A 27,662-nucleotide genomic window follows, 5' to 3' on the forward strand; every position below is an offset into this window, starting at 1 on the left:
TTTATTCTACTCTTCACAACTTTTAATATAATTTTAGGTTCTGCATTATCATTACTCATTACCTTAAAAATATTTTTATCTCTGAGGCACCTGGGTGGCCCATTCGGTTATGTGCCTGACTCATAACTGATTTTGGCTCAGGTCATAATCTCAAGGTATGTGCACTGACAGCTCAGAGCCTGCTTGGGACTCTCTGTCTCTCCCTGCTCCTCCTCCACTATCTCTCTCTCTCTCTCTTTCTCTGTCTCTCAAAATAAATAAAAAACTTAAAAAATATTTTTAGCTCTCACAGCATCATTTCATTTTTGACATGTATCTTTTATATCTTCAAATCTTATTTCACAGAATCCCTTATGTTCTTTAATCTCTTAAACATATAAAAATATTATTTTCTAAATTTCTCCTGTTTCATGGGGTACAATTTCTGTCAGAATGTGACCATAGCTATCTTTAAATTATCTCCTTTATTTGCTATGTGATATTTAATAAGTCCCATGTTCTTGTTTTTCCCACTCACCTTTGAATCCGGACACTTAAATCCAGGTTTGATCCTAGTCCAAATGCAAAAGAAGTAAATTTCTTTGGCTACTCTCCCTGCTTATCTGGATACTGTTAAATTCTCCCCTTAGAAATTGACAGGCAAATCCACATGTTGTTACCTTGTAAGTTCAGGCATTCAGCTGCCTGAGCTGCCTGGTGAGGGAGCCGGAGCCCTGAAACATTATGAGGAAATTTGTTCCTGTGCACTGTACGTTTTGTGAAACTTCTTCATGACTCTAATGAGGTGGTGATGGTGATGGGTGATCTGGTGAAGTGCCACTTGGGTTAGAGTCCTTTACCTCTCTCTTGGGGTAAGCAATTCAGTTTGAGGAGACATTTAGTCAAAGAAAGGCCTCAAAGTTCTTAGAGTGTTTTATGGGATCATATATTTTTTTCTTTACACAATTGTCTTTGTGGCTATTATTCACACTTGCAAAGATGGTTCCTAGGAAATTGCATCTTGTCTCTTCTGTTGTCAACTCCCCTTTCAAGACCTTGCTCCTCCAAGTTAGGAGGTTTTTCCCCCTGAGTCCATATGAAGCAATACTAGGAAGCCAAAGAAAGAAAGGGCTAAGTATGGTCATCACATTTCTCTAAAAACACTGCTAACACAGACTTGGACTGCTATTGACTTGCAGTGAGGAAAGGGATCCCAAAAGGGAGGGATTTCCATCTTTCTGTGACCCATCATTAGTAACAAACCCCTTTTCTTTGAGTATTTGGGTGGTGGGGCTAGGGAGTGGTATTAAAAGAACAATTTTCAGAATATCTTCTACTGGCTTTTTAAATACTTTTCTTTCTCTTAGGAAATGGAATTGTGAATCAACTTCTGGAATCTTCTTTCAAACTACTTCATGTTGTAATATGTAACAGATTTCCTTTCGGTTTGAGATAAAATGTCTTAGTTTCAATTTAATGAATTTTTCTTGTCTATTTTTCTTCTTTTTGTTATTCATTTTGGCCAGGATAAATTGGTATTTATGTTGCCAACTTTCCCAGAAGTCTTAATTTGGGACTTTGATAAAAGAACTGTAATTTTTCTTCTGTAGAGAGACTCAAGAAATTTTATAAAGGGAAATTTGCTTTGCTGAAAGAGTAGAACAGTCTGCCCCGCTGTTAGGAAACACTTCAGAGGCGACTTATGTGGTAAACAGAAGATTGCCTACTTAATAGTCCCCTTTCTCCCTTTTATGCTGACAGAGCTCTGATTTTATTTATCTTTCTCCAAACAACCATGTCTCCCACAGGAGGCTGGGCTCCTTCCTCACCCAAGGGAGTGAATCTTTAAATGATCTAAGCCTGTGCTTTTAAAAATGTGAGCTATAACCCATCAATTTAGACACTAAATTAATTTAGCATACTTTGACCAACATTTTAAAAAACAAAATAGAACAGCATACAGTGTATTACTTGTGTCCTTAGTAACAGCTGTACAAAACACTAAAATACTGCAATCAAATTCAACTAACAGAGAAAAAGACAATTAGGACACCATGAAGCTAAATCTTCTGCTCACTCTATATATCATATAATATATGTGAAATAGTTTATATATAATATATATATGTATACACCCTGTTTAAAGCTGGAAAAACTTACCTAAGCTGATAATGATTTGTTGGTTAAAATATGGGTGCATTAAGCTATTCTAGTAAGGAGACACCAGGGAAGGTCTGCTGGAGGGCTTTGAGGAGCATTTTCCTCATTTTTACAAAGGAACCAAAGAGCTTTTCTCTTTTTCAGTGGATGTTGTTAGCCATACAAGTTATCTTGAATAGCAGTCACCATATTGTACAGCAAAACTAGGAGGACAGGCTACTTACTAAGAAACTTGAGAAAAGATGGAGGGACCAGGTATATCTCATCAAGACTCTGAATTAACCATGCTTGGAACTGCCTTACTGATAGACTTCTTATTTGAGATATAAACATCTTTATTGTTTAAACAATATATAGTCAGATTTTATTTTAATTAAAGCTGTATGTGTCCTAAATATTAAAGATGAGTAAGAATCTATCAGGTGGAAAAGTCAGTTCTGAGTTATAGAGGCCAGAATGAATCGTATTACACTGTATTTGGAACAGACTGTTCACAGTGACTAGAACCAGTAAGGAGAAAGAGACAAAATAGGCTAGAAAAATCTTGTATACCATAATAAGCAACCTAAATTTTACCAGTTTTGTAACAGATATTATTCAGTTATTAAGTAGGGAAATAATGTGGTGATAAGATAAGATACGATATTCTTTAAAGATTTTCTTAATGCTTTGAAAAGTTAGATACAGTTAATTTTCAGCAATTTCAATATAAACACACAATGTGTATACCTGCAAATAAAGCAGAGTCTTTTTCCTCCTTATAAGCCTTAGATTGAATTGTGGCTATAGGAGAAATGGTTGTAGAACCCAACGTTCTTCTATGCTCTTGTTTATTCTGTGAATAAGATCATGCAAAGGCTTAGAATTTTTTTTTTTACCTGAACATTAGGAAAACTGGAAAACTATCTCAGAAATTATTTCTCTCTATGCATATTGATAAATAATTTAAATCTGATTATTCACACTTGGAATATATAATTATAATAACTAACAGCTGTATAGTTCTTTAAATTATTTTAAATGTCAATTTATATTTGAGAGAGAGACAGACAGAGTCCGCATGAGGGAGGGGCAAAGAGAGGGAGACACAGAATCTGAAGCAGGCACCAGTTGGCAGCAAAGAGCCCGACACAGGGCTTGAACTCATGGACCACAAGATCATGACCTGAGCCAAAGTCAGATGCTTAACCTACTGAGCCACTCAGGCACCCCCCCCACCCCCATCTAGTTCTTTAAATACTTCCAAATATAGTATTTATTTAATCCTCAAAAACAAAACCCTATAAGATGGATGTCAGTACCACTTTATGAGGAAGAAACAAATCTACAGAAATTTAAAACTTGGACTACATTCACACTTTTTACTAAATTCTATTTTCTTTGCCTCTAAAACTTAGCTATTATACTCATATAAAATTTATTTCTCCAAATGCAGGGAAAATCTAAAATTCAAATACTGAGGGGGGAAAAAAGCCCTCTTAGTTTAAAAAGAAACTTGACTCATTCATTGAGTAGATATAGCAGAATACCTCTGAGTAGAATGAGAGGACTGGAAAAAAGATCCAACTTTTCCCAGGTTGGGGTCTCAGATTGGCTCTAGTGTGGAGAGAGACTTTGGTGAATCCATTATGTCACTAGAAAGATTATTGATGCTTTTATTTTAGCAATTAACTTAGTCAGGTTCAAAATACAAACTGTCTCTGGAGCAGCAGCTCACATTTCAGTCCACTTGTTTTATCCTTAGCTGGGCTGCTTGCAGTCTCCCTAAACATGCATGGTTCAGGGGGCAATGAGATACTTGGATAGGGTTTATACATGGAAGATGGGGCTGCCATCTTTGACTTTCTTCTTTCTATTACTCTCCACTCACTTTCCAGAAGCTTGGGCTGCCCTGAACATTGCTCTCTAGTTCTCCTGGCCAGGAAGAACATGTTTCCTATCGGAGGTTTCGATGCCCCATGCAGTGCCAGCTTCATCTACCCTTCAAGCTAAAAGTCATAAAAATAGCCCTGTGTATGTAAGTTATTCCAAGTTTCTATGCTTTTTGTTGTCACATGCTTCTGGTTACTTACTCTCTAGGGTCTTCAGATAATATGTGCGTGCGTGCGTGCGTGCGTGTGTGTGTGTGTGTGTGTTTTCTGAGTATCTTGTCTAGAGTTTACATTTATTGTCTGAGACAGGGTGGGTGTAATAGGGTTTACTCAGCCATACTGAATCAGATTTCTCCAGAGTTTTTACTACCTCTATTGTCTTTTCCTATTGCATTGTTCAATACTTCCTAAACATCTATAAATAACAGTGGCAATAAGTGTCACTCTTGCCATGCCATAGACTAGTGTATTGTCATTAATTATGAAGTTGGCTATTTTAAGGTATAATTTTTAAAATTATGCTGGGGGGTGCCTGGGTGGCTCAGTCAGTTAAGCATCCAACTCTTGGTTTGGGCTTGGGTCATGATCTCACAGTTCATGAGTTCGAGCCCTGCATCAGGCTCCAAGCTGCCAGTGCAGAGCCTGCTTGGGATTCTCTTTCCCCCTCTCTGCCCCTTGCCAACCTTGCTCTCTCTCTCTCTCAAAATAAGTAAATAAACTTTAAATTTTTTAAAAACAAAATTATGTTGATATTCTTTATCATACAGCAAGTATTTTTTGTAGTTTTATCAATGATGGCTGTTGAATTTATCAATTATATTTAAAATCTTGCAGGTATTAAAGTAACTACATTTTTCTGATGAAACTCCAGGCATAGAGCTGGCAGATATTTAGGGTGAGGATGAAAACAAAAGTTGTAAAGAGACAGGTTAACTGCAATTCTTTGGACTTTCTGAACCAACTGCCACCTCTCCCATTTCCCAGTTACCCTCTCCCACATACAGTTATAGAAAATTGTATTTAATTAATCTCAGGCTAAAATAAGTGCCCTTCTCTTAATAAACTTACTGCTAATGTTTGGTTCTCTGGAGTGAAACTCTCTTCATGCTAGCATTTGGAAGAAAGGCTACCAGTCAAATTACCTGCTCTCTGCCCTCTTATGCTAAAGTAAAGCTAGCTGGTTGAGAACTCTGATGTATACACAGAACAGCTGACTCTCCACTCTGGAGATACACTTATTTATAAAATTAATGACACTTTCATAGAAAAATTAACTTATATCTTTACTCTTAAATATGAACAAATGAAGATTTATTAGGTATGATAAAAATCAGTAACTTCAAAAATATCTATCATGTTAAACAAAAAGAATACTGACACCAGAAAAAAAAAAGAGATAATTCAAGAAACAGAAAATAAGTTAAAAGAAATGAACTCTAACATCCTCAGAAAATGTTGAGAACACATGTAACAGGAGTCTGCAAAAAGAAAAACAACAACAACTAAGGACAAGAAAGAAACTTAAAATATCATTACTGAACCAAAATGCAATCAAAGGACTAGAATAAAAGGTAAATTTTCAGAAACAAAAAATAGAGAATAGCAATATAGAGAATCAACCCAAGAAATCTAATATCTGACCATTAAAGAACACAGAAAATAGTTGAAAGAAATTGGAAAAGAAATAACAGAGATATTTTTTAAGATCTAAAGAAAGACATTTGCTTTAGGGTGGGGTCCACAGAACACTGAACAAAATGAATTGAAGTAAAATTACCACCCTTGGGCATATCCTCAAGACATGTGAAAACGATATTGATAAAGAGAAGATCCTAAAAGTTCCAAGGGGAAAAATTAAATAATATCAACTTACAAAAGACTGAGAACCTTTCATTAACAATACTGAATGGCATAAGACAGTCTAGCAATGTCATCAAAGTTTAGGGAAAAAAATGAAGTTAACATATAACTGTACTCAGCTAAATTATCAATCATATAATGGGAAAAATAAATATACACCCAGACATCTATGAACAACTTCTAGGGATGTTCCTTGAAGACATATTATAGGAAAATAAAGATGAAATCCCAGAAGAAATAACAAAACATGGAGTACTAAAATCTGGCAACTAAACCAGGGATGGAATGACCCAGTGAGTGACAACTGCAGAACAGGCTTAAAATAGGTCAAATTTAGAACAAAAAGTCACTGGGATCCTTGAACAATTCCTCCAAGAAGATTAGAATAGATTCTACTCAATAGAGATAATGAGTAAGAAAGCTTGACTATATTCACATATAATGATAAAATTGTATATTTCTTTTTTAGAGACTGCATATCTTACAGGCATAGAGCATGTATCAGACTGTTAGGTTCTTCCTAGCTCTGCCATTTATAATTTGATCTCAGCCAAATTACTTATATCTTCTTTGTACCTCTTTTTTCTTATCTATAAAATAGGAATAAAAATAGTACTTCCTTGGGTTGTTAGGGATGTAAATTTATATATATACATATATACATATATATACAAATATACATAATGTATATTTATACTACAAAAGTACTGTAAGTACTATTATAGATGTTTGCTATTATTATCATCCTCCCACAAGAAAAAAAAAGGGCAAATTGAATCTTCGGAAAAAAACACAAAAGTGTATACATGACAGTAAAGGTTTCAATATGAGGCAAACTAATGCATGGCATTATTTTTGAGTAACTGGTGGAGAATAAGGAAAGAAAGCCTTTTGCTTGTACATTTTACCCATTGAGAAGAATTGTAATCCTAGCACATTACTTTGTTGTACATTCATTACAATGAATATTTACAGTGTCATCACAACATAGATACTATTTATAGCCTTGAGTTTTAGAATTAACCTATAGACAAAACATGAGGGCTTAATCAGAGTTGCAAGACTGAATATAATCATTGACGTCAACAATGCAAAAGTAAAGATATACCTGACTTGGGGAAGAAGGTGTGAAGGAGAATGTGAGAAAAGGATAGGGCTGCTAAGTTCTTCATTTTACAAACAGGGGAATCAGGAGGTAGTGCTTAAAGTTAATTTAAAAGAAAACATATTTAGATATGTTATTTATAGGTACAAAAGTTAACAACTGAGGAAACAAAAAAGTAACTATCAAAGATCCAGAAGAAAAAAAACGGGGAGAGATGAAATGTACAGCAATATAAATAAGCTAATTCAAATATATTTTACTGACTATATAATATTTAAAGTTGAAAAGCAAAAAAGTAGTAGTAGAAGCTCATTCTTTAAAATTACGGAGTTAATCTTAAACGGAATTAAACCCCCCCCCCAAAAGTTAAATATGGTTCCCTTTGAAAAGAGGAAATTAGAACAAGAAGAATGGGATGGAAGTGCTTTGTATCCTTATTAGACTTTCTGAATTATTTAATTTTTTAAAAATTCATATGTATATTTTAACTTATTTTTTAAAAATTAAAATGTTGCATATTTTATATAAGATACTAGTAAATTTATTATTATGAGTAAACTTGTGATGCTACAATATGTATTTCTTGAAAGGTATTTATTTAACATGAACCTAAATAAAAGATGTAGTTGAGGATAATACTAATATTCTGGACAGTGGATCCTGTAAATTTTCTTAAAAATTATAAAAGGGGAATATGCAACAAAAATTATAATGTCATTAATTATGGTCCAAAGTATGTATTTCTTCATGCTTCATTTTCCATATTAGCAGTAATCAGGGTTAATAATAAATTAATATCTAAGAGACTCTCTTAAATGACTTTCCTTTCCTGATTCTCTGGTTAACTTCTCTCCCTAGTTTCCTAGATAAAACCTAATGAACAATAGCCAAGGCATGCTCAGTGTTCAAGGCTAGTCAACTACTTTTCTGGATGCCCATGAACCTCTCTGCTCAAAAGGTTATCAAGAGTCAATATTGTTGTCAAATCACTATGTTGTACACCTAAAACTAATGTAACATGTGTGTTATACTTCAATACTACAATTATGCTGCAATTTAAAAAAAGAATCAATACTTCTGGTCCCACTCTTGTTTATAGTAATTGTGACTGTAATTATATAAATAACTATAGTATGCTAAAAAGAAATGGTCTTGGCTATACCTCAAAAGATTACAAATGGATGCATATTTTCATATTTTAAATTAAAATATTTAAGTCATGCATGTATTTTTTTATGATGTCCTGTTTTAACTAACTTTATGATAACTGTTAGTCCTTATCATATTCAAGTAATTTCTGCTATATGGACTGTCAAGCAAATAATATATTATTTTCTGTATTATCCTTTCACATAAAGTTTTACATAATATCAAAGATGAAATCACTTTAAAATTTTACACTTTGAATCCTAAAATAAATGTGAATTTGGGATTCATAGAAGTATATACAAAATTGTTAGTGCCAATCTGAATTTCTACAAAGTAATTGTTAGGTACACAAATTAAACCTACCTCAGCTGTATCCTTAAGATAAAGAAAAGGTCTAAAAGATCTTGAATTCAGATTTTCTTTCATTGGCTCTAAAGAAACAAATCGAAACATAAATGATATTTCTATACTATTAGGCTACTTTTAATTTAACTATCAGTAAAATATTTTTTCTACTTCTAGTCAACTTTAGAAATGTAATTTGATAAACTTAGGTGCTTACATATGCATTACATTTTCAGAGCTAAATATATTCTAGAGTAATTTGCTTTAAAAGCCAATTCTATTAGGGGCGCCTGGGTTGCTCAGTCGTTTAAGCGTCCAACTTCGGCTCAGGTCATGATCTCACAGTTCATGAGTTTGAGCCCCGCGTCAGGCTCTGTGCTGACAGCTCAGAGCCTAGAGCCTGCTTCGGATTCTGTCTCCTCCTTTCTCTGCCCCTCCCCCACTCATTCTCTGCCTCTCAAAAATAAAGAAATGTAACAAAAAATTAAAAAAAAAAAGCCAATTCCATTAACAGAATTTATAACTTTTGATTATTAACTCCTGACTACTTATCAGAAACTATGGAGGTCAGAGCTATGACCTCAGAACACACAACAAAGTGGAATGTTCTTGGAAAAAAATGGATTTCTAAACAAAATAGAATCATAATTAAAGGAATCTTTTCATTAATTCCTTTGAAAAGAGAAATATTCCCCTCAACCTGAACCCCATCTCAGCTCTAATTATTTATTAACCTGGGTTATCCTTTTATGGATTTTCTTAAGGTAGGTATGGTGTTAGGTCAAGCATACAGACTTTGGATTTAGATAGCCTGGGACCAAAGCCTACTTTTTTGTCTGTAAGTCATATACCCTTACATAAGTTATTTAACTTCCATGAGCCTTAGTTTTCTGATCTGTTAAGGGGAAATAATAGTACTATCTTAGAGGAATGCTGTGAGGAGGAAATGAAATAATAGATGTAACTAATTTAATAGTATCTGGCATTCATTCAGTCAACAGTTATTTATTTATTTTTAATTTTTTTTAATGTTTATTCATTTTTGAGTGACAGAGAGAGAGAGTGTGAGTGGGGGAGGAGCAGAGAGAGGGAGACAGAATCCAAAGCTCGAAGCTGTCAGCACAGAGCCTGACACGGGGCTCAAACTCACAAACTGTGAGATCATGACCTGAGCTGAAGTTGGACACTTAACCGACTAAGCCACTCAGGCACCCCAACAGTTACTTACTGATCACCTACTACATGCCAGCACTGGTGTTAGACACTGTAATTGTGATTCCTGTGCCCAGTGATACATACATTTTAGTGGGTAATACAGATAATAAACAAGTGAGACAAAGAAGTGAATAATTATAAATTAAGATACATGCTGTGACAGAAATAGATTTTGGTGAGAGAGAACAACAGAGTGAGGTATATTTTAGATAGGTTCATTGCTATGGAGTGAATCTATTCCTCCCCAAATTTATATGTTGAAGCACTAATCCTCAATGTGATGATATCTGGAGGTGAGGCCTTTGGGACGTACTTAAGTTTATATGAGGTAATGAAAGTGAAGCCCCCTATGATGGGATTAATGTCCTTATAAGAAAAAACATGACAGAGAATCTCTCTCTCCACCATGTAAGGAATCAGGCAAGAGGACAGCTGTCTGCAAACCAGGAAGAGGGCTCTAACCAGAACCTGACCACACTAGCACCCTGATCTCAGACTTCCAGCCTCCAGAACTGTGATAAATAAATATTTGTTGTTTAAACCACTCAACCTATAGTAGTTTACTATAGCAGCCTGAACTCACTAATAGAGAAATTGGCACTGAGAAGTGAGGTGCTGCTATAACAAATAACTAAAAATGGGGAAGTGGCTTTGGAACTGGGAAATGGCCAGAGGCTAGAAGAGCTTTGAGATGCATAGGAGAAAAACCCAGTATTTCCATGAAGGGAATTTAAAGGAGATTCTGGTGCGAGTTCCCTAAGATTCTTTTACCTTCTCAAACAATACATAAAGGGGCACCTGGGTGGCTCAGTCGGTTGAGCGTCTGAATTCAGCTCAGGTCATGATCTCATGGTTTGTGAGTTTGAGCCCCGTGTCGGGCTCTGTGCTGACAGCTCAGAGCCTGGAGCCTGCTTTGAGTTCTATGTCTCCCTCTCTCTCTCTGCCCCTCCCTGCCCCTGCTCACACTCTGCTTTCTCTCTCTCTCAAAAATAAATAAACATTAAAATTTTTTTAAAAAAGAATACATAATCAAGTACAGAAATGTTGGTAGATCTATGGATGGTAAAAGCCATTCTCAATGAGGTCTCATAGAAATTAGGCACATATTATTGAACAATGAAGAAAAGGTTATCCTTGTTATAAAGTGACAAGGAACTTGGCTGAACTGTGTTTGTGTTCTACTGTTTTGGGAAAGGTAGAACTTGTGAGCAATGAAACTGGATATTTAGCTCAAATTTCTAAGCAAGCATTGAAGGAGTGGCTTGGTTCCTCCTGACTGCTTGTAGTAAAATTCAAAAAGAGAAAAATGAATTGGAAGACTGAACTGTTAAGCAAAAATAAATCAGAACTTAAGGATTTGGAAATTTTTCAGCCTGTCCACATTACAAAAAATAAGAAAATTTTCAGCATGTCCATGTTTGAAAAAGAACACTAAGAGTGTGGTAGAATGACTATTTGATAAGGAGATTGGTATGGGTGTGAATCACACACCTAAATAGATATCCCAACAGTGACACTGCCAGTTTGAACTGAAGGGGATGGAGATGAGACAAAAATGAATGAAATCTGTTGGACTTCTTGGGTTTTACAGGATAGGACCACAGAGCTATTCACTGCAAATATGTGCTATTCTTCAAGACAGGGAAAGAATGACCCTGAAGGCAATTCAAAAATCATCAGAGCTGCCTCCTCAGTTTCAAACGGGGTTACTAATGTCTCAGTTTCAACAGGCCAAAGAGCCTCCACTCAACGCCTTTGGGGTAGGGCATCCCAGAGTCTTGGAGTCATGACCCCTACCTGGCATGCTATAGAGGCAGGACCTCTGCCCCGGTGGTTCCAGAAGAATATGCAGCCAGAGAGAATTATTCTTGAGTCTTAAAATCTTAGGAAGTTTACCTTGCTAAATTTTAGACTTGCTCAGGACCTATCACCCCTTATTTCCTTTTATTTCTCCATTTTAGAATAAGAATGCCTATCCTGTGCCTGTCTGACCTTTGCATTTTGCAAGCACATATACTGTTTGGTTCGAGAGGTTCACAGGTAGAGAGGAAATTTGCATCAGGCTGAATCATTCCTTGAGTCTCACCTATATCTGATTTAGATACTATTTAAATAAGACTTTGGATTTTAACAAAAACATAAAAGTCAGACATCAGTAAAATAATTTAAGTGTTCCAAAATTCTTTTATTGTCCAGAATGAGGATAATAATAGATTTTGAAAGGTTACATGTTGTGATTTCTAGAGTTGTCATTTAAAGAATAGAAATAGAGTACATAACTTCCAAATTGATAAAGGGGAAAAGTGAAACTTAAAAAACTCAATTCTAAAGAAAACATGAGAGGACAGAAAAAGAAGTATAAAATCAACAGGGCAAATGAAAGAACAAAAAAATAAAATGGCAAAATTAAATCCAAAGATATTAGTAATTGCATTAAGTATAAATGGACTAAATGCTCCATTTCAAAGACAAAGAGTATGATAGTAGATTTTTAATTTAATAGTATGATGTTTATGAGAGATAAATATAGATTACAATGTTACAAGAAGGTAATAAAATGATGGAAAAAGATATACCATGCAATGGTAGCCAAAAGAAAGCTGGGCAACTACAGCAATATTAAATAGTAAGACAATTACTTTATAATGAAAAAGGGTTCAATTCACTAGAAACATAATTCGAAATATTTATGTAACTAATAACATGGCCTAAACTATATTAAAAATCTATAAAGCAAAATTTGACACTGCTTCAAATTTCAACAGTAGAATAGATAAGTTGTGATATACGGTTGATCCCTGAATAACATAGGTTTGAACTGCATGAATCCACTTACATATGGATTCTTTTGATAGTAAAATACTGTAAATGTATTTTCTCATCCTTTTGTTTCTCTTAATAACATTTTTCTTTAGCTTACTTTATTATAGTAATATAGTATATAATACATATAAATACAAAATATGTGTTTATGTTATTGTAATGGTTTCTGGTCAAAAATAGGCTAATAGCTGTTAAGTTTAGGGGAATCACAAGTTATATGTGGATTTTTGACTGTGCACTAGAGTCAGTGCCCCTAACCACCCTGTTGTTTAAGGATCAGGTGTACAGTATTTTATTTTATTATTATTATTTTTTATTATATGAAATTTATTGTCAAATTAGTTTCCATACAACACCCAGTGCTCATCCCAAAAGGTGTACAGTATTTTAACGATGGAGAAAATAAATTAAGAAGAGAGACTGAGGAGCAGGAAAACAAGAGATATGGGTTCCCAAACCCCTAAGAGGAAAATTTTAAGAAGGAAGGAATGATTGACCCACTATACTTGTTATTAAAATGTGGAAGAAAATAAAAACAGAAAAATATTATTTGGATTTAGCAATGGAGATCATTGGTATCAGTGCAGCTTCAGTAGGATGGTGGAGGCGGAATCCAGACTGTAGTTGTCTGAAGTTTGAACAAAAGAGGAAGTAGAGACAGATGAAGAGTATCAGAGTAATGAGGCAGTATGGGGCAATGTGGAGTCAAGGAGCCTTACCCAAAGGGATCGATGAGAATGATGCAATCGAATGTTCTTTGATAATTCCAGAGAAAGAAAAAAAAAAGGCAACACAAAACACTCAAATTCTCTGAAGATGTGGAGAATTTAATGGGTTTACATTAAATATTCATTTGTTCATTTAGTTTATTATCTGTCTCCCCACCTTATCCTAAAACATAAATTGAGGGCAGATTTTTTTCACTCTTGTATTCCCAGCACCTAGAGTAGAGACTGACACATAGTACGTGTGTAATAAATATGTTGGGTGCACAAATTTTCCTGGTAAATTTTTATTAAACTTTCTTACAATATTATAAGTGCTTGTTCCTAGCTTACAGATTCCTTAATGTTCTAAGAAAGTAAGTTCCTTTACACTTTCTGTAAATAAGTTTTTATTAAGCAAGATGTCCATACTTGATTGATTTCTTTTTTTAACAATAAGGAAACTCTTAGGGTAGAGCTGAAAGGAAACTTAGAAGCTTTCTTTCAAGAAAAATAAATAAACATAAAAATATATTCTTAATTTGTGAACTGCATAAATTGTCCATTCTGATATTTAACGTCTCCACTGCTTAGGAAATTCTTTATAGTTCACTGAAATCTTTCACACTGCAGTTATACACCATATACTTTCAAGAAAATTCTTTCCACAGAGACATCCAATGGTCAAGAGCTTTTAAGATATACATTAATAAATAATAAAGTATATAATACAAGCAAAACCACTCATTAATAAGTTAAAGGAGAAGTAAATATGGTACGCAGAGCATTACCTATTGACTTGCTTTCTTGATTTTTTATATTTGTTGGTACAAAGTGTGGTCTTAAATTTAATGTTTCAAAATCACTCTTTGTAGGTTCAGGCTCATTTTTAAAGGAGACATATCTAGAAAAAATAAAATTAATCTAAGTTAAAGTAATCAGAAAAATCTACAAAACTAATCTAAAAAATAAATTTTGAGAAATGTGGTGAAATGCAGATTGAATGTTGTTGTATTAGTACTATTATAGTACAAAGTGTAATACGTTGCTACTAAGCCAGAGATGAAAGTATTCGTGATAATCACTTGAAGTAGAGACAGATAGTAAGCTACTGTTGTCCTAGGATTGAGGGCACTCTAGGAAACTATAGTTCACAAGCTGGTTAACCCTTTAAAAAATATGCTGGAAATTCATTAAATGAGATATTGGAGACATTGTCAGACTTGAGTCAAAGTGGTGGGACCCAGAGTTAGGGTCACTTCAGATACCAAAATAATATACTAGATAGGATCACAGCATTTATTTACCATACAGGAAATTTTCTCCACTAAATTCTTTGACTACTGATAGTATGTAATAAAGTCAATAGTATTACATAATTCATGATATTTCTGACCTCTAAATGCTGGGGTAATCCATGACTCAGTCTTCTGACCTCCAACACTCACCCTGAGTTGATATCTAATCTCACATCTTCACGTATTATCTATATGCTCATGTCCCTGAGATTTATAAATCCAGGCCCTCAAACTCTTCCCTGAGCTCCAGATTTATATATCCAACTGCTACATGACTTCTGCAGTTAGGTATATCATAGGCATCTCAAACTTAACACATTCAAAACCAAATCTTTGCTTCTGCTTTCTTCCCAATCGTTGAGGCTTCCCCATCTCCATTCAACCAAAGGCTTAAGCCAAAAACTTGACAATATCTTTCATTTCTTTCTCTCACTCCTCATTCCCATCTGTTGGCAAACCCCACTGGATATTTCTTTGAAATACGTCCCAAATCAAACTACTTTATTTCTTGTTACTTCTACCCTAGTCCAAGACACCTTCATCTCCCATCTGAGCTACTTCTATGTGTCTCTCGCCTTCTATCTGCTCTCTCTGCTATCACTCATCCCCTACAGTCTATTCCTAATGCAACCATGGTGGCATCTGTAAAATATAAATGTGATTGCCATTTCCCTCCAAATGTTTCCTACTGGACTCAAATAAAGTTCAAAATCCTCACTCCAAGGCAGAAACTGTCCCCAGTTCTCATGTTTCTAAGTAGAGGAACTTCGATTGAATGTCCTTTCAGATCTCTCTGTGCACCTCCCCAAGCCCCACCTCTACATGGAAGCAGAGTGAATTTTCCAACTGTTTGGTTTGAGGAAAGGAATTTAAGCTCCCACTTGAGGACCTTGGTACTTGCTCATCCTTCTGCCTGTAATATTTCCCAGTGATTGCCAAGGGTTACTCCCTTAAGTTATAAGAGAGCATTTTGTAAGACTCTGCTCAATTTCCATCTCTCCACAAAGGTTTTTTCCTGCCCCTTTCTCTATTTAAAATAGTAACCCCTATCAGTCTTAATTCCTTTAATTTACTACCATTTTCTTCATAGTATTTATCACTAATGGATTGACATTAAATATTCATTTGTTCATTTAGTTTATTATCTGTCTCCCCACCTTATCCTAAAACATAAACTGAGTGAGGATTTTGTTCACTCGTATTCCCAGCACCTAGAATAGGGACTGACACATAGTACATGTGTAATAAACATCTGCTGAGTGTACAAATTTTCCTGGTAAATTTTGACTAAACTTTCTTATAATCTTATAATTTCCAATGAGATTTTAGTGTATTCTCTTTGGATTTTTCAGTAAACATTCATTTAACCTTCATAAAACATTTTATCTATTCCTTTCAAAACATTTATATTTTTGTATTATGTTCTTGTTTAATATCACTGGCAAGCACTTCTAGAATAGTACAGTTTATTGGTGAGAATGGGCATCCTTCTGGTTCTAATTTAAATGGAAATGCGTCAAGGCTTCCATCCTAAGGATGAAGTTGGCTATATAGTCTTGTTAAGGAGTAATTTTTTTTTTATCCTTATCTTACTAAAGTATTTTTCAAATACATTTACAGAGACTATATAGAGATGTTTGGATATGGATTTCCTTATGGTGAACTAGAGAGTGTGGACTTTGGAGTTGGACCTTACTTTGCATCTTGACTCTACGTGAAGTTCTGCAGAATACTGATTTCCTCTGAATTTGTCTTTCACAGGCCAAATGCAGTAATAGCTATCTTATAGGGTTAGTATAAGAAATACATAAAATAAAGTCCAGAAGTTGCTTAGCAAAATGTTTGGGACATAAGAAGAGGTCAAATTTCAGTTCATTTGTTTTAGCCTTCGCTGGGTTGGTTTATAAGATTGATTATACACAAACTCTGTCCACAACTGACCTTGACTTTCCTTTCTAGTTTATATAGCCTCTTGTCATATTGTTTTATTTCTTAAAAACTTTATTATATGGATTAATTTTAAGGATTTAGTTGACTAATAACTAAAATATAAATCCTGATGCCCAGAAGCAGATAGACTTATGGGATAGATAAATGGGGTATAGAAATAGAGTTCTTTTAAGCTCACAGGGACCTGGATAAGGGTGTTCTCCTACTCATTGAATAATGAGCCTAATGTATTTTACCACTCATTTTGCAAAGGAAGGGGAGGAGGGTGGTCACAGTTTCTGTCATTCTAGCTTCTTCCCTAAAAGTAGGTGTGAAAGGTCTGAGATTTGACATTACTTACAAGCTAACGAGTTAGGCTGCCACAGTTTGATCTATGCTCGCAAAGAAGTAGACTCCTGAGTCAGAGACAAAGGCCTATTTATTACTCACCATGATAGGAATAGCATTTCCTGTATCAGTTCTCTGAGCCTCTATTCCACAGGACAACAAGCAGAGGGCCAGATGACTTCTGCACACATAGTGCGTTGTTACAAGAGTGGAACCCTGAGCTTACAGAACCCAAATTTTTTATAATGAATAGTAACATTCCTGCTCTTGCTCAAAGAAAAGCACTACCTCTTTCAAGGCTATTTGTATACAAAAATCCTTGAGAAGCTAGGAACAAGGTAACCAGTGCCTCTTCTCATAAGATGTACAGAAATATAAGAGATCCATGGAGATTTTTTTTTCCCAGCAGCAGGAAGAACAAATGGGAGGCTAAGAGCCTAAGAATAAAAATTGAGTTCCTAGCACTAGATTCTTATGTAATATAAAGAATTAAACTTGGATTATAAATTTGATGGTTTAATTCACTAGCATAAAATCATAAATCTTCTCTTTATAAGTTGTATTGGTTTTGAGCTGCTTGTAATTTTTTTAATTCATCCACCTTCATTCCCTCTTTTATGGTCTTATATTTAGAAAAATCCCCTGTGAAATTATATCCTGTTGCAGTTGAGTTAAAGGAATATAGGTAAAGGCCTTGATTTTGTGTTGCATGGGCTGGAGTTAAAGGAAGGTTACTGCACATCCATGGAATGGATATGAAATGGCACTGGTGCATAAAGGGAAGAAACCCAAGAGCAGGACACAGCTCAGATGGAAGTATGGGGATTGCTTCAAAAGCTGCCTCTTCCCAAATAGGAATCTGTTATGGATAACTTCCCTGCTTTGGAATGTTTTATGTCTTTACAGAACAGTCACTGTGAAACGAAGGTCCAGAGCTTTCGTTCTGGTACCATGGGAGAATTCTAAATACATTTTTTCGTCATAAAGACATCCAGTTTGGATCTTTATTTTAATTATATTTGATTTTAACTTGCATAAAATATTTCTCCAGGTAAATGTCTCAGAAAGAATATATAGGTGGATTACCTTCTAGTTTTTCATATCCAAAAATTTCTCTTTTGTTCTCATATATAAATGATGATTCATCTAAATAGAGGATTCCTGGATTGCCATTCTGTTCAAAAGTTTAAAATTGTTTATTGTTTTCTAGCCTCAGAGATGCAGATGAGACATATAAAACTCATTTGACTTCCTTTCCTTTGTAATTAACCATTATTTTTCTGCCTTTGGACTTAAATAATTTTACTGTAAGTCTAGCAGTTGGTAACCCTTTTGATCTGAAAATTCAAGTCTGTCTTCAAAAAAAGGTCATTTTTCCCTAATATTTCTTTATTTCCTTACTATGTTTCTTACTTTCCTGATTTATGTATTAGGTATATATTTCCAGGTTGAATATCTTGAAATCTTAGTATATATCTCTTTTCAATCTGATTTCTTTTTTTTTTTTTTGTATTTTCGTAAGATATTGATTCTATTTGACCTTCTAGACTGTCAATCCTGTTTTTAACTGTATTCTATTTTTATTTTCCTACTCAATTTTTGATCCAGAAATATTTTTAAATCCCTTTTCCCTGATTATTTCTGTCCTTAAGATACATATTCTCCTAAGTTTTCTTCTGTTTCTTCCATTATCTACCTCATCATGAGTCACTTGTTTTGATTGTCTTTATCTCCCTCCTTCATATGAGTCCCCTTAAATGAGGGATTTCTCTTCAACCTCTCATTTCAATGAGTGTGAGTTCCCTCAGCACATATAAAGGTGAGGCTATTTGAGACTCAGGTAATATCAGTCAGTGACAGACAAGATTCTTTTGCAGAGTATCAGTGGCAAACAAGCTGTCATAAGAGGGTCTCTTGATTAAAGGAGTGACAAATGAAGAGGTCTCTAGAAATGTTTCTTAAATTTTTAGATGTATACTAGAATCATCTAGGGTGCTCTGAAAAAACACCAATGTCCAGACTTCCCCCCTGCCCCTCCCCCCCCCCCCACACACCCATAGTTAAATCATGATCTCTAGGCAGGGTTCAGCATATTTTCCAAAAACTCTCATGTGGGCAGTTACTGTAAAGAGGCCCTGCTCTAGAATGTCAGGCTCCTCTAGGTATGAGCAATAATAAGGAGTCCTCTTCCAGGTACAGAGAAGAGGCAGTGTTCAGCCTAGTAGCGAACCTCTCCCCATAGAGAGCTGGAGTTGACGTTGTTACTTTCCCAGAATCCTCCTGGGGCCTTGAAGGAGCCTGTGCTTACATAACTGAGAAATGGTGTGGGCAGCAGGAATGAGGCATGAATCTCTGCGTCCACTCACATAAAAGCCTCCGTCTTCTCTATCCTTCCTGTTCCCAGGCCACCCTACCCTACTTACCCATAAGTCATACTTTACCTAAGATTTTAGAAATTATTGCCATATGTAAACATGGCTTGTGTATCTCATTTACTATCTTATTTTTAATGATTAGAATATATGATTGCATATTTCAAAAATACAGGTTATTTATTTATTTATTTATTTCAGTATTGGTTTTGGGAGTAGAACCCAGTGATTCATCAATAATATATAACATCCAATGCTCATCACAAGTGCCCATCCCCCACCCAATACCCCTCCAGAAATCCTTGGTTTGTTCTCTGTATTTAAGAGTCTCTTATGGTTTGCCTCTCTGTTTTTATCTTATTTTTCCTTCCCTTCCCTTATGTTTAATACAGTTTATATTTTTATTGCTGGGTTTTGTTTTTGTTTTGTTTTTTTCTGAGTGACCATTGTATGTTGGGGAATTTTAAACTCTTCACACATGTCGATACATTTAATTTGCAAAACAACCCTATGGAATACATGCTATTATTATCCACACTGTAAATATGAGGATACTGAGACACAAAAGGTTATGTAACTTGTCCAAGGTCACAATTAGTAGTAAGTAAAGCTAAGATACAAACCTGGCAACTGGCCTATAAACCTCATCCTCTTAATCTCTGTGCCAGTCTAATGTCACACAGAGTATAAGACATGCATATTGAACTAAAGGAAGAAGGAATGTGACCAATTAAATTTCACTATAGGCTGCAAGAGAATCCTTCATTAATATTTAACTATCTTTTCTGTATGCAAGTTTATCCTATTGTCATAAAACTATTTCTAAAAGGAATATTCTTTTGACAGGTCTCATTATAGATTTATTTTTAGGACAATAATTCTAATGAATAGCCCCTATTAATCTATTAATCTAAAGGAAAATATTTTTGGGGGAGCCTAAATGGCTCTGTCAGTTAACTGTCTAACTCTTGATTTTGGCTCAGGTCATGATCTCACCATTTTTGAGTTTGAACCCTGTATCAGCTTCCACACTGAGAGAATCCTGCTTGGGATTCTCTTTCTCCCTCTCTCTCTGCCCCTCTCCTGCTTTTGCTCTCTCTCTCAAAATAAATAAATAAACGTTAAAAAAAAAGAAAAATATTATTTTTTGTAACTTCAGTAGCCTTGAATTATTTACTGAGCTAACTTTGAGTGACCATTTAAATACCCTTAATCAACCTCCTTATTCCTAACTTGTTTTCTATTTCTTACCACTTTATAAGTGGTAAAATTGCCATTTTCAACTGATAATGCAGCACTAAATGCTTAAGTAATAGAGAAATCACTTTGTCTTTCCTTTATTTTTTTTAAAGGAGAGAGAGAAAGAGAGTGCTCACTCACCACTGGGGGAGGGGCAGAGAGGGAGAGGGAGAGACAGAATCCAAAGGCGGTCTTGCACTGTCAGCACTGGGTGCTTGATCCCATGAATCTCAGGATCATAACCTGAGCTGACACCCAGAGTTGCACACAAACAACTGAGCCACCCAGGTGCCCCACTTTATCTTTATTCCAGGTAATTTTTAAAGGGAATTTTGCTAAAATGAATATGACTCTTTTGTAAAAGGTCCATTTATGAAAAGTTGCAGAGGAGAGTATATTTGGTGTTTACTGAGAAATCTTAGAGACTATACACAGATTAACTGAAAGATATCTTTAATATTTTATCGGTTCCCATTTATCCCAGAAAAATGCTGAAATCCTGAACTGATAGTTACATGGGAAACATGTCTCTGGGAGTAACTGAGAAAAAAAGCCCTAAGAATTTGAATAGTTCTCATTTTTAGTTTTATGTAAGAATCTTTTGGGGAATTTTAAAAATAGTAATGCCTGGGGTCTACTCCAAACTAATTAAAGTAGAATCCAATTATTTTAAAGCTCCCCAAGTAATACTAATGTGCACGTGGGTTGAAAACTACTAGTCTGAAGGCAAAGCACAGCTACAAATAAACCTGGGAAGGTTTACCTCAATTAGGTGATCACAGCACTGGGCTGAGAGGCACTATGATGTTCAGCACACTACGGAAGAAAACTGGAATGAACAGATGTTGGTGTCGGGCAGCTAGATCAGCAGGACATAAGCTAGAGCAGAGACTCAAAGGATGGTCCCTGGACCAGCAGCACCAGCATTACCTGGAAACTTATTAGACGTACAAATTGTCAGGCCCCACCCAGACCTACTGAATCAAAAATATTAAATCAAAAACTCTGCAGGTGCAGTCCAGCACTTTGTGTTTTAAGGAGCCCTCCATGTTTGAGACCTACTGGGCTAGAGCAATGCATCTCTGTCATTAGTGTTCACAGGAATCAGCTGTGTGAAGTGTCTCTGCGATCACAACTCAGTGTAGGAGTGAGGTTTAAGAGCACTGGTGGAGACTGGCATCCTGAATTATAATTAACAAAACTTACAAGACCAGGAACTTTATCTCCAGATACAGAGGAACTGAGTTTATCCAATATAACCCATATAACCAGGATATCATTGTTGATATGAGGACAGAAACGTTCTGCCTTATGCTCTGTTACTTAAGCAATCATTCTGTTACAGCTAAAAAGGACTTCCTGCCAAGAATGGGTTGCTTCCTAGAAGAAGAATGCCCCCTCCTCAATGCCCCACAGACATCTAAAACTTAATATATCCAAAATGAAACTCAGACCTTATCACTGTAATCCTCTTCTCTACCCCAATCTGTGTTTCATCATATATTCTCTACCTAAGTACAAAATGTCATAATGCACTTAGTAACCAAGCCCGAAAGCTGCAAGCCATTCTACATTCAGAATGGGGTAGTGATAAATTTGCCATCCAACATTCATCCAGTTGCATGAGTGATAAAGAGCACAAGTCTGAAATCGAACCGCTAGAATTTAAATCCAGTTTGAGCCACTTACCTGTGTGATCTTGGGCAAGTTATCTAACCCCACCGAGATGGGCTTCTCATCTATAAAACTGCACTGAACACACTGAATGGTTACACAGAATAAATGAGGTAAGAACAGTGTCCACACTACCATCAAGGTACGATAGAAGTTCTATTGATTCTACATCTTATTATTTCTTTTGTCTGGGCTCTCCTCTACATTTCTGATGCCTAGAAAAATTATATAGCATTATGCATGTCCACAATGCCAGTGAAAGACCAACTATGACATATTCAGGCTATCTCTTATAAGTACATAGAGAAACTGCCTTACTTGGTTTTCTAGGTGGACTTCTTTTGGCAGTCTATTGGTCTAAAATTTGAAATAAATCCTGACATTAATCTGGGGCAATGTAATAGAATTCAAGACAAGTCTTTCTTTAAAAATCCAGAATTGTAATTACTATCTAATAACCACCTGTAATAATAAACTACAATAAATATTTTACAAACTAATTTATTCAGAATGCTAAATAAGTATGGTGTAACTCATAAGCACTATGAAACATGCCTATGTTTGACAAAGCTTACATTTAATACAGATTACATAATCTAAAACAAATCTACAGTAATGCTTTAAAACATCCAACTGAAAGTTTGAGGTAGTTAGGATGGTTACCTTTTTGGTTTTTTAATACCAAATGACTTGTCTTCTGTGCTCCTGGATACATTCTTAGATGTGGATGGAGCAATAGCCTCTTCAAATTCCAACTGAAAATCAAATGTCAGTGGTGTAACCAAAGTCTTTTTCTTTACTTGACTCTGAAGTCTGTTTTTCTGCAATAAATCCAAAGTACAACACTGAAAAAAAAAAGAGCACTTTTCATATAGGAAAAATCCTGTATGGAAAGGATGAAATTAGTCTCACTTTATGCACTCACAGAATTTATGTGCCAGGCACTAATAGCAAAATATTACATATTAAAAGCTGGGGGGCCTGTGTACCAACATTTTTTATACCATTGCTGTGTGACCTGAGCTACTCTTTTCCTATTGATGAAATGATAGGATGTTGGACTAGATGATCATGAAGGCTCCCTCCTAATTCTAAAATTCAGAATTTAAGAGTGACCTATATATTACACAAAGAAAACACTGATACATAGAGTTATTGGAAGGAGAGCAAGTTGATCTCTAACCTGCTGCTCTTGCTGTCCCCATGCACGTGGTGAATCACTCCAACATTTGTCTAGTTGCGTAAGCCAGAAATGAAGTGAAGAAAGCAATCAAAAGACTTTGTTCAAATATTTATATAGATGGACTGAAGAGGGAAAAGGATATAGCTAACAAGTTAGTTAAGGAGCCAGAAATCTTTTCTAAAAAATTCTCTCAGCATTGCCCAGAGGAATAAAGTGATGAAAAATTTGACAGCAAGTCAAAGGATAGGAACTTCTGCTTCTGCCAGGAAAGGATTAAGCGCTACAGGAATTGCCCTCCTGCTGTAAACAACTAGAAACCCAGACAAAACATACAAAAACAACTGTAACCAGGCATTAGAGAACAGGCAGAGGGGGAACCATAATCCCTGAGAAAAGGGAAACAAATGAGGTAAATCCCACAATGGCTCAGCTTGCTTATTGAAGGTAGTTTCCTGGCTGAGAAGCAGTGAGGGGGAACTCACATCAAACCTCCTGGCCTTGACCTTGTTGTGTTTAAGAGATGGAAATTGCACCAACAATTACATTCTTGGGCATTTACCCCAAAGAAATGAAAACTTAACGCTCACACAAAAACCTGTACACAAATATTCACAGCAGCTCTCTTTAATCTTTTTTTTAAAGCAGCTTTATTTTTAAAAGCAAAATACTGAGGGGCGCCTGGGTGGCGCAGTCGGTTAAGCGTCCGACTTCAGCCAGGTCACGATCTCGCGGTCCGTGAGTTCGAGCCCCGCTTCAGGCTCTGGGCTGATGGCTCAGAGCCTGGAGCCTGTTTCCGATTCTGTGTCTCCCTCTCTCCCTGCCCCTCCCCCGTTCATGCTCTGTCTCTCTCTGTCCCAGAAATAAATAAACGTTGAAAAAAAAAATTAAAAAAAAAATTAAAAAAAAAATAAAAGCAAAATACTGAAAAAAAACCAAACGTCCTTCAATGGGTGAGAGGTTGAAACTCTGTGTATTCATATAATGGCATACTACTCAGCAACAAAATTTATACATTATTTATAATAATAAGGCTATTGATTCATGCAAAATCTTAAAAGGGCTTCAAGGGCTTTATGCTTAGTGAAAAGTCAATCTCAAAATTTCACATACTGAATGGTTCCATTTATATAACATTCTCAAAATTACTGAATTTTAAAGATTGGAGAACAGACTAGCCATTGCCAGGGATAGATGGGGAATGAAGTGCGGATATGGATACAAATACAGAAAAATAACATGAGGGAGTTCTTTCATGTTGATGGGTACGTGCTGTATCTTGATTGTGGTAGTAATTACACAAATCTTCTATGGGATAAAATTGATAAACCTATACACACAAATGAAGGCAGGTTTAAAAATGGTGAAAACTAAATGAAATCTGTAGTCTGGTTAATGGTAATATGCCAATGTTAATATGGGTTGGGATTCATACTGGTTTTGATATTGTACACTACCCATATAAGATGTCTCTACTGGGGGCAACTGGGTGAAAGGGACATGGGACTCTGTAGTACCTCTGCAACTTCCTATGACTTGATATTAATTTCAAAATATAAAAGTTAAAAAAATAAAGAAGCAATTACCAAAGTGATTTATATATTTTCATCTCATTTTTTGGTTGTTAAAAAAGAAAATAGAGACAATTCACCTTCGTAAATGTATGTAGGTGTATGTATGTGTATGTGTACCTGTATATTTATATTGTGAGTATATGTAAAGATAAATGGGTTTATGCATACATAGATAATATTTGTATATCTTTGTAACAGCACAAAAGAAGATGTGGATGGATAAACCCAAATTGCTAAATTTTGTTTGCCTCAAGGAAGCAGTTGAGGATGCCAAAGACATTTTTTCTTTATGTAATTTCCTTTAAGCATAATTTATATATATAAATATGTATATATGCAAAACTGCTCCTAGGGTCATGGGATTGAGCCCACATTAGGCTCCATGCTCAGCAAGGAGCCTGCCTAAGATTCTCTCTCTCTCTCTCTCTCTCTCTCTCTCTCCCTCTGCCCCCACCCCCGCTCATGCTCTCTCTCTCTAAAATAAAAATAATAAATAAATACAATTAAAAATAAGAAAAAATTTAAATTTGATTGTATATACTTAAAAAGAATTTCCAGAAAATCCTCTATTAGTAACACATGAACTAGACATAGTAACACAAAATGAGAATATTTATGGAAATGGTTTACACAAAAGAAGACCCTAGTAAAAAAGGTAAGAATTATTATTACTAATCATAACTTAAAATTCATATAAAAGGGAATTTCAGGACAAATTACAAAGATTAATCTCTGATTATATTTTCTAAAATACATTTCATTTTAAACAAGAAAATTAAAAAGGAGTGAACTTTGGGGTGCTTAAGTCTAATATGGTTGCATTAGTAAGTTACTCCTGGTTTGCTATTTCAAAATTTGGGTAGCAATGACAGAAAGAATTTATTGGTTTTCCCAATATTTCTCTTTTTTTTTAATAAAAGGAGACAGTTATGAAAAAAAGAGAACGGTTATTATTCAAGCATTAACGTTTTAATTTTCAGGTTCACAAATATGTTCAGTCACTTCAGAGTTCCTCTTTGTGCTGTCTTCCTTGATTTCTGAGACTCTATGCTCTTCATGCCTCATTTATCCACATTGTTAAATTATTTTGCAAGTCTTTGTGTAACCAAATTAAATTGCTCATATGTGCTAAAAATCTAGTTTTTGAAAATTATATTCTTTATTAACATTTTATATTGAATTTTATAAAAGTCTCATGTTATTTCATTTTTATGACCTTTACCTTTAATTTGGTAACTATACCAAATATTTTCTTCCTTTTAATAAACCAATTAAATAACTTTTTATATGTTTAACATATTAATGAGAACTATAGGAGTAGTCACATTTACTATTTGACTGCTTATTTGATTTTTTATCTTAATCACCTTAGATACATTATATCCTAATATAATGTGGCAGCTATCCAGAAGTTACCTTGTATATCTAATTAATTCCTTATAGTATACACTTACCTAGATGACTTTTTGAATATAATGATTTGTTTTTTACAAATTAGTTTACAACTCCATACTACTGCATCATTAACTAAAAAATAAAGATAATCATTCACATTTGAAATAACATTTTAATGATTAAATTTTATTTTAGCTTTTATTTACAAACCTTTGCTCTTCTGGCCAAGAGCATCTTTGCCTGCTCATCCAGAATATCTAACTTCTCTAAGATTTTTTCTGCCATTTTCAGTCAGTAAATTCCTATTTAAAAAGGAGAAAAAAGAAAAAATCTCCAAAACAATTAAAATTTAAACATATAATTGAATATTTAGGCATAAGAGATCCACATTTACATTTCTGTTTGGGGTACAAAAGAGAACTGTAGAGATCATGGAATAGGTCATGGAACTGTAGGGGTACCCAAGTTTTTTAGACAAAAAGGTCACATGATCAGAACTCCCAGATGTGTGTGAACCTTAGGAATTTTTAAATGTATGATAAAGGGAAATTGAACCAGAATTGACTCATACTTGAAGCAAGGACATGTGGCTTGATTTATATCTATTTTCTTTTTGTTGTGATATAATTTTAATGAAAGTAAATGTGAAGAGCTCACATTTGTATAATTAATTGCATTCAAATTAAATTGGTCAATGATCCAAGACTGTTAATAACAGCACTTAGAAGGCGATCAGTCACACAGAAGGAGCAGCTGTCAAGCTGGTTGGGTCCTACTGCCATAATAATAAATATTCTCTAGTCAATTAATATTGCTGAAAATTACATCTGGGGTCAGGCAGTCCATATTAGGCTTGGGAACCTGAATGTTAGACATCAGGACACAAAATACCTTTCCAATGCAACACAAATAACTAGGAGGAGCTGAGTGGAGGCAAGAATCAAGAGTATTAACCCAAAGCTCCCACTATGTTTTTGCTCAGTGAATTGAATGGGTTCCAGTGGCATTTAAATGTAGAAGTTGTATGGTTCATAGGAAGTACTGAATTCATCAGTATTTCTAAGGCACATCAATGTCAACACTAAGGTTCTTTCTGGCTCAAAAATGTCTACGCTATTTCTCCCATATTGCATATTATTCAATCAATATCTCACAAAGACACAAAGACAATAATACATGAAAAGCCAAGGATTAAGGATTCTATGCCAAAAGCTCACATTATTTAGTACTTGATTTCTCTTAACTATCTTTTCTACTCTTGGACTCTTCTGAGCCATGGGGCTGCAAGGCAGATTGTTTGCCTTGTTACAAACATCATAACTTGAAGTTGCAAGTTGGAGACGGGATGTGCAGGCAAGGGTGTTAGCACAATTATGAGTACCTCGGACTTTCTGGGTCTCCTATTGAGGAGTAAGGGACAGATTTTGGCAGACATTTTAGAT

At 35.0% G+C, this 27,662-nt stretch overlaps 1 protein-coding gene across 2 annotated transcripts in view; it reads right to left on the bottom strand.

Moving 5' to 3' along the window:
• Positions 1 to 27,662, bottom strand: part of CC1H1orf141 (chromosome C1 C1orf141 homolog) — a 64,674-nt gene that overhangs the window by 12,814 nt on the left and 24,198 nt on the right. For both annotated transcript variants that reach the window (XM_045477785.1, XM_045477784.1), the window contains exons 2-6: positions 26,431 to 26,522; positions 22,735 to 22,892; positions 14,003 to 14,115; positions 8,488 to 8,555; positions 2,869 to 2,974 (exon numbers count right to left, since the gene is read on the bottom strand). In XM_045477785.1, coding sequence (XP_045333741.1) covers positions 2,869 to 2,974; positions 8,488 to 8,555; positions 14,003 to 14,115; positions 22,735 to 22,892; positions 26,431 to 26,505 — 520 coding nt within the window. In that variant the 5' untranslated portion in view covers positions 26,506 to 26,522. The remainder of the gene's footprint in view (positions 1 to 2,868; positions 2,975 to 8,487; positions 8,556 to 14,002; positions 14,116 to 22,734; positions 22,893 to 26,430; positions 26,523 to 27,662) is intronic.

Source organism: Leopardus geoffroyi, chromosome C1 (assembly GCF_018350155.1).
Source record: "Leopardus geoffroyi isolate Oge1 chromosome C1, O.geoffroyi_Oge1_pat1.0, whole genome shotgun sequence".
Classification (NCBI taxonomy): domain Eukaryota; kingdom Metazoa; phylum Chordata; class Mammalia; order Carnivora; family Felidae; genus Leopardus; species Leopardus geoffroyi.